Raw genomic sequence first — 8,191 nt, 5'->3', positions numbered from 1 at the left:
AGGCCGGGCGGCCTCCCCTCGGGCCGGGAGAGTGGAGGTCGCGCTTGGGCCCAGGGAGAGACCTGTCGGGGAGGGCTGCACGCCTGACCTTGAGCCGGCCGGGGCGGCGCGAGACCCTCTGCGCTGGAGAAACCCTTTCTGCACTCAGGCTTCTGAGCACCCGAGCAGACAGACACCCATCCCTGATCGTTTTCCAAGACAGCCTTCCTTTTACGCCTCGGAGAGGCTTGGAAATAGATTAATCTTTTAGAATGTTTTCTTTCATTCACATGTGATGTCCGCTTTCATAGAAGTCTACAGTTAAATGAGACCTTGAGGGCCCAGCTTTGGAGAACCTTGTAATTACATTTTCACGTTTGTTATTGGTCTCTTGGGTGTAATATCTTTATAGTTTCTTCTGTAAGTTGTTTTTTCTGTATGTATTAAGAGATTAACAATGTCAGAACTGCAAGAGATCTTAGAGATGACTTAACTCCCATATTTTTTAGATGTGAAAGGAAGAAAAATGACCTTTCCCCTTCAGCCTCTAAGGTCAGAGTATAAGCCCTCCGAAATGACTTGAATAAATGACCTGGTTTCAGCCTAACAATCCCTTGAATACCAGAGCTGGAGTAAAAATTCACGTAGTCTTGTCCCTATCTCCTCATGCGCACTGGCTCATTCCTTGTGCCTGGTCGCCAGCCCTTCAGCATGAAAGCGAAATGAAGTAACTGTCATAAATGTGTTTTACTCCGGTTAACAAGTACATGGGTTACAGTTGTCACTGAATCAAAAAACAAAAAACCTAAACCTGACTTCCTAAATCTTCTGTAAATAATCAACACTGAAGGGTCATGTGATAGAGTCCTTACACTGTCTTATTAAGCAAGTTAAGAATGATTTAAGGGCCGGGGATTTAGCTCAGTGGTTCGGGTGCCTGCCTCACAAGTGCACGGACCCAGTTCGATCCCCTGTACCAAAAAAAAAAAAAAAAAGATTTAGACATTTGCTTCTAAAGTACATGCACTGTGAAACTAAAAGCAAAACTCAAGGGTGTTTTTTCATTTGCCTGTGCTTTTCCTCACTCTACAAACACATATATAGATAACACTTCTTTTTGCAACTTAAAAGTAAGTTGCAGAATAATGAACTTTAACCCTATTTTTCTCAGTATGTGTCTCTTTAAGGACATTCTGTTACTCAACCTCAATAAGATTGTCAGACTAAAGATAACACAGTTAAATTTAACCCATTACTCCAGTGGTCTTTTTTTAATCTCAAATCTTTATATTTTGATTTAGGAGCCATTCAGGTTCACATTGTGTTTTCTTGTCATTGCTCTTTAGTTTCTTAATCTAGTGCAACCCTCTTTTATGAGATTTTTTTAAAAGACCAGCCAAGTTGTCTTTACCCAACACTGGATTTTCCTAGTTATTCCATCGTGATCAGAGTGCATCCCACCATTAAATATCTAATAGTGGGACCTGTTTGTTGTGTGATGCTTAGTTCAGGTAGTGACTATCCCATCTTTCCAGTGTAAAGGACTAGTTTTCTTTCTGTGATATGTAACCTGTTGAGGTGATGCGTGAGGTCATGAGAATATACTGTCCCCAACATATCACTTACAGGTTTTATTATTAATTCATACATGATCTTTGCCCAAATCACAAGATTATCAATTATCAATACTATTCTTTTGTTTTTTTTTGTTTTGTTTTTGTTTTTTTGCAACCAGGGATCGAACTCAGGACCTTGCGCTTGTGAGGCAGGCATTGGAACCACTGAGCTAAATCCCTAGCTATCAATGCCAGTCTTACAAGACAAGGAGCAACTAGAGTGAAAGCTGACGAGGACATGAAAAGAATCATTTACTGTTAACAAGCCAAATTAGGATCTGACTAGAGAGTTGGTACACGTCTGCATATGATGTCTTAAAAGAGTCAGGGACATCTCCTCATCGCATTCTTGTTGGCTTATTTTTTTCAACATTCAGAAATTTCTGGAAATTGTCTATGAATGATAAAATTCACCTAAAATAGTTTTCAGAGGACTTTGTTAGCTCTGTTGTTTTTCTTATGTAAATGAATTTCCTTCCTGTGAAGGAAATTAAAATTTAGGGAAGGAACTAGAAACATTCCATAAGACTTAGTTAATTGTGGGGGGGAAAAGTAGCAAAAAAATCAAGCATTTTGGGATTGATGGAAAAAAGATCAAAAGAGCTTGTAACATTTTTTTGGCTGTAGGAAAAATTTCTTCTGTGATTTTGTTTTTGTTTTTTTTTTTTTGAGATGGGGTCTCACTATGTAGTTGAGACTGACTTGGAACTATGTAGCCCACGCTGGTCTTGAAATCACAGTGATCCTCCTGCCTCAGCCTCGCAAGTGCTTGAATTACAGATGTGCACCACCACACCCAGTTTAAGAATTTTTTAATAGGTGATACTCAAAATAATATATCCACCTATAAATTATTTCCAGGTCTTGGGTGTGGTAGGGAAAATACTGGATTTTAAAGTCTGGCACCTTCATTAGGCCCCAGCTGTTCACAGTTCACAGTTACTATCTGTGTAAAGTTTCTTAATATTTCCAAGCTATCCTGAATTATTAGAAGAGTTAGTGTAAGTGTAGTCAAGGGTATGGGGAAAAAATGAGAACCAAGACCTGTCACGTAAAGGTACAAGATCCCAATGATGAATGTAACTGTACTGTGTACCTAAAAAGTACCAATAAACTCAATGAAAAAAAAAAGAATCCATGTAACATATAAAATTACGTATTTTTCAAAACTAACACACTTAAGAACTGTAACCCCAGAAGAGAGGAAAATAATTTTACTGTTGACGAGGATGATGGGGCTGGAGACTCAGCTTGATGGTGAAGTACTTGCCTGACGTACAGAGTCACTGGGTTCCATCACCGGCACCCCTGGGGGAAAAAACCTGACTGGTCACCAGTTGGAAAATAAAAAGGAAGATGCTTTTTTTATTAAAAAAATTTTAAAAGGGCTGGGGATTTAGCTCAGTGGTTATGTCACCTGCCTTGCAAGTGCAAGGACCCGAGTTCAATCCCTAGTACCAAAAAATTTTTTTTAAATAAATAAAAAATAATTTAAAAGTCCGAATGATGAATGTCACTGTATTATATACCTAAAATGCACCGATAGAAAGTATTTTAAGTGCTTTAAATTTCATCAGAGCTTGGAGACACGCATTCCTAACACCTTCCTTTTTCAGGTAGAAATCAGGCCTCACTGGAACCCTGAGCAGAGGTTGGACAACTGCTTCTCAGGAGCTCAGGAAACTCATGCGTCAGAAAAGGTTTGAGTTTGGCAGCCAAAACAAGCCACCTTTCCTCTTCTGCCATGTACTATACATTGTTTGGCACAGAGATAACGTAGTCCTGCTGTAATTCTTCCCAAGACATAAGCCAGAGGTTCTAGATTCCTCTTATCCCTTCTCTGTAGATTTCAGGGATAAAACCAGAAGGTAACCCTGATTGGGTATTTGCCCCTACAATAATATATGTGCTGTAATATCTTAAAACTAGGGTCAAATGAAGGGCCAACCACACTGCTGCTGTTCTCATCCTCAGGTATTTTGTGTGGCTGCTGGACTTTGCCTAACTTTTGATTAAATAACTGCAAGATGCTGAGCATGGGGCACATGCCTGTAACCCCAGCATTGAGAAGGCTGAGGCAGGAGGATCACCTTGAGTTTGAGGCCAGCCTGAACTATGGCCAGACCTTGTCTCAAAAATAAATAACTGCAAAATGAGTGATGAAAGATTTAGAAGACCTGAAAACTATCAAATAAATCTGAAAAAATTGCTCAGTCATCTCCAGTATTTTCTATCAACTATCTACAATTGTGTATGCTATAATCTTAATAATGATGAGTATAGAGAATAACTGGAAATTTAGGTAGATTAAAGAAAAGTAGATCTGGGCGTAGTAGGGCATGCCTGTGATCTCAGCCTTGAGGAGGCTGAGGCAGGAAGATCACTAAGTTCCAGGCCAGCCTGGGCTACATAATTCAAGATCAGCCTTACCTGTACAACAAGACCCTGTCTCAAAAAAGGGCCAGGGATTTAGCTGAGTGGTTCCACCACCTGCCTCACAAGTGAAAGGACCAAAGTTTGAGCCACAGTACCAAAAAAAGTGAGCTGGGTGTGGTGGCGCATGCCTGTAATCCCAGCACTTGGGAGGCTGAGGCAGGAGGATCGCTGTGAGTTCGAGACCAGCCTGGGCTACACAGTGAGTTCCAGGTCAGTCTCAACTACGTAGTGAGACCCTGTCTCAAAAACCAAAAAAAAAAAAACAAAAAAAAGTGCCAGGGACTTAAAGGCTCAGTGGTGCCACTGCCTGCCTCACAAGCACAAGGTCCCAGGTTTGATCCCTGGTACCAAAAAAAAAGTGCTATTAGCTATTGAGTTCAGGTGTAGATCTAGGAAATATCGGAATAAATATTCAAATGATTCCAGAGAAAAAATAAATCATAAGGTTAACAATAGCCTTTAACTAGTAGAACTATTTATTTTTTATTTTCCAAGTTCTCAACAGATAGGATTTTTAAAGGAGAGTGTTTAAGAAACAAGAAAATAATTTTAAAGGAATTCATATCAACACTACTGGAGCAGTCCTCATGTCTTCCTGTGTGTTCCCAGTAACAACAGTTGGTCACTGTGCGTTGTACAATAAGGAGGAGAAAATTGAAACTGTGGTGCCCCAGACACAAAATTACAGAACATCTAAAGATCGCATACTTTCTGCCTCTCTAGCCTCTGGCTCAAAAAGTCATGTTATAAATTTTTATCTGAAGAGATACAAAGTTAAGAATAAGAACAAAGCCAGATTTGGACATTACTATTAGTAATTGTCTAAATTTCTAAGGTTTTAAGTAAGGAAATGAGTTATGTTTTCTTTTATGATGTGAATTGTAGAAAGTCCAGTTTGTTGGTTACCCTGAGATTATAGGGAACAGACAACTAATTCAGCAATTCCGAAGGCTCAGGTCTAATGAATCACCTTTTATACTTTCAGGTAGGAGCCCATGCTGGCAAACTAGCTTCCTTAGTTTTATGGAACTAAGTTCCATGTTTTATTGCTTGCTTTGCTTCGCTTTGCTTTTGTTGTTTTGTTTTGTTGGGGGTTTCGCTTTGTAGCTCTGGCTGGCCTCAATTTGATATTCTCCTGCCTTAGCCTAGCGAGAACTAGGATTACAGGCATGGGCCATTGTGCCCAGCTTGCCCTTGTATTTCTGAAGTTCCAACAAAACAACGCTTTCATTCAATACTTAATTCCATATATGGTATCTTAGTAGTTACTAGATCTTTTCAGACTGCTGAGTAGGAATCCAGAATAACTATTTACCATGCTGCATCTTATTTATTGGGAGGAATTAGAATGTTGAGTGACTTCATTTTTTTCTCTTTCATTGAATTTTTTATTTTGGAATAATTATAGATTTATATGCAGTTGTAAATTAATAGAGATCTTGTGCCCTTTACCTAGTTTTTCACAGTGGTAGTATCTTACAAAACTAACGGTAATATCTTACAAAACTAGATTACAGTGTCACATCCAGGATATGGATATTGATGCAGTCACCATATAGAATATTTCCACTACAAAAGTGTCTCGTGTTGCCTTTTTGTAGCAACATCCACATCCTTCCTACTCCTACCTCTCCTTAACCACCAGCAACCACTAATACGTTCTCCTTCTCTATAATTCTGCTAGTATTTCAAGAATATTACATAAATGAGGGCTGGGGATTTAGCTCAGTGGTTCCACGGCCTGCCTTGCAAACACAACGACCCTAGTTCAATCCCGGCTACCAAAAAAAATTTTTAAAAATATTACATAAATGGAATCATACAATATGTAGCCTTTTAAAATGCATACTAAGTAAGAATAATTCTACAGGCTGTTTCTGTGTGGGTGTCTAATCCTTTTTATTACTGAGTAGTATTCCATGGAATAGATAGTAACAGTTGGTTTAGCTATATCTGCACAAAGAACATTTGAGTTGTCTCCAGTCTTGTAGCATTATGAATAAAGTCTGTAATCACAGCTTTTTGTGTGAACTTAAGTTTTCATTTCTTTAGGAAAAATGTTTAGGAATGGAATTATTGGGTCTTTGGTAGTTGTGTATTTATGTCCTTGGGAAACTAAGAATAACTTTAACTGTTTAATAGATTGTCTATATTATATTCCATTACCACCAAGAATATGTGAGTTTTTTCCTCCTTCTTGATAGTCCACAATTCCACTTATATTTTCTATTTAAAAACTTTAACCATTATTTTAGGTAAAGCAATGGGCACCGAGTTCTTAGTTTTGCTTCATTTGAGAATGGCTCAATTTCCCCATTACTCTTAAAGGGTATTTTTCACTTATAAAAAATTTATATATTGACCATTCCTAGCACTTAAAAACTTTTACACCACTTCCTTCTGGCCTCCATAGTTTCTGATGAGAAATCTCCTGTCACCCTACTTGTTTTTCCCTTATAGTATGATGTTTTCATTGACTGCTTCCAAAGTTTTTCTTCATTAGTGAATCTTGATTTAGATTTCATTAGGTTAATGTTGTTGGGGTTCACTTGGCTTCTTGAATGTGTAGGCTTATGTCTTTTGCCAAATTTGGGGGGCTTTCAGCATTATTTCTTCCCTGGTTGGGAGGGACTAAAATGCCTTGTTGCTGCTCCCCACATTGCCTCCACTGGCACTACTAGGCTCATCAACATAGGCCAGGAATACAAGTCCTGAATCTCAGTGAGGTCTCTGTTGGTAACTTGCTGGAGAAGAGGAAACTCAAAACTAAATATAATACATAGCATTTGTGTTAGTCTGTAGTATATGTGATTAGTATTCACATATCCTTCCTTTTATATGCTATTCAATTTCTATTTTAATCAGCTTTATTTTATACAAACCTTTTATATAAGATGTTCAACCTTTTTAGAACTAGCCAAAATAGAATAAATAAGAAGTGTGATGCTCTCATATCTGGACTAACTTTAGTCTTACATTTAGCATATGTGTAAATCTCATAGAAATTTTTTTTTCACTACCTTGCCTTCCTTTGTTGCCCCCAAGTAAGATCACTACTATTGTGTGTTTAGAAGTTTCTGGTATGTCTCTGTGATTGCACTTTTTGAACTACTGAATTTGTAACTCCTGTAATTTCCTTTTAGAATCTTCTAGAATATATTAGATTCTTCTGAATATATTTTATTAATTCTGTTAATTTAAAATGAATAGTGTTTTGGGCCAGCGATTTAGCTCAGTGGTTCTGCTGCCTGCTTCGCAAGCACAAGGACCCAAGTTTGATCCCCGGTACCCCCCACCCCAAAAATGAGTAGTGTTTTGTTAACAATAGAGATCTTGCCTTTAGGGTCAGGATTTAGCTCAGTGGTTCCACCACATGATTTGCAAGCACAAGGTCCTCAGTTCAATACCTGTTAACAAGAAAGAAAGAAGGAAAAAAGAAAGAAAGGTTGCCTTTTAGTAAAAGGATTATTAGTAGCTCAGGTAAACAACAAAAAGTCACACAGGGTACAGTTAAATCAGCAACCAGTGAAATTGTTACCTCAAGACATTTAGAAAGACATAATTTTAACAAGTAGAGTTTTTTGTTTACTTTGTTTTTGTTTTGAGTACCAGGGATGGAACTTAGGACCTTGTGCTTGCAAGGTAGGCATGGTGCTGCTAAGCTAAATCCCTGTCCAACAAGTAGTGCTTTTAACAAGAAACAGGGTAAAATGCCTTTTAAAAAACACTGGTGTTTCGGACAGGACAAGGCCTCTCCGGCCCATACCTAATGTTAGACTGTCTTACTCTAGACCAGAGTTCTGTTGCCATTGATGATCTTTGAGATTGTTGATGTCAGATAGTTATATACAGTTAGAAATTTATAAAGTATGAGCAGTGATTAGCCAATTGTTCAGCTAACCTAAAATATTTGTTTATATATTGACAATTTTTTTTAACTTTTTAATTAGGTGACTTAAAAATATACCAAAAGAATATGGCTGCACAGATATCAGAATCTGATCAGATAAAACAGGTAAAGTATTAAAATTAAGGGAGAAAGGGCCGGGGATTTAGCTCAGTGGTTCCAGTGCCTGCCTCGAAAGCACAAGGACCCTAGTTTGATCCCCAGTAGCAAAAAAAAAAAAAAAAAAAAAAATAAGGGAGAAGGATTGTTTTTA

At 38.1% G+C, this 8,191-nt stretch overlaps 1 protein-coding gene across 2 annotated transcripts in view; it reads left to right on the top strand.

Annotated features, from left to right (window-relative positions):
• Positions 1 to 8,191, top strand: part of Timm9 (translocase of inner mitochondrial membrane 9) — a 10,854-nt gene that overhangs the window by 492 nt on the left and 2,171 nt on the right. Inside the window, exons 1-2 of one of the 2 annotated variants that reach the window (XM_010611207.3) lie at positions 3,093 to 3,295; positions 7,982 to 8,046. In XM_010611207.3, coding sequence (XP_010609509.1) covers positions 8,008 to 8,046 — 39 coding nt within the window. In that variant the 5' untranslated portion in view covers positions 3,093 to 3,295; positions 7,982 to 8,007. Of the gene's footprint in view, positions 1 to 3,092; positions 3,296 to 7,981; positions 8,047 to 8,191 lie in introns of those variants that run through there. The other variant, XM_033766915.1, reaches the window with a different exon arrangement.

This window comes from Fukomys damarensis, unplaced genomic scaffold (assembly GCF_012274545.1).
Source record: "Fukomys damarensis isolate Sample0158 unplaced genomic scaffold, DMR_v1.0_HiC HiC_scaffold_21, whole genome shotgun sequence".
Classification (NCBI taxonomy): Eukaryota; Metazoa; Chordata; class Mammalia; order Rodentia; family Bathyergidae; genus Fukomys; species Fukomys damarensis.
Note: the sequence above shows the minus strand (reverse complement) of the source record. Positions and strands in the feature narration are given on the sequence as shown.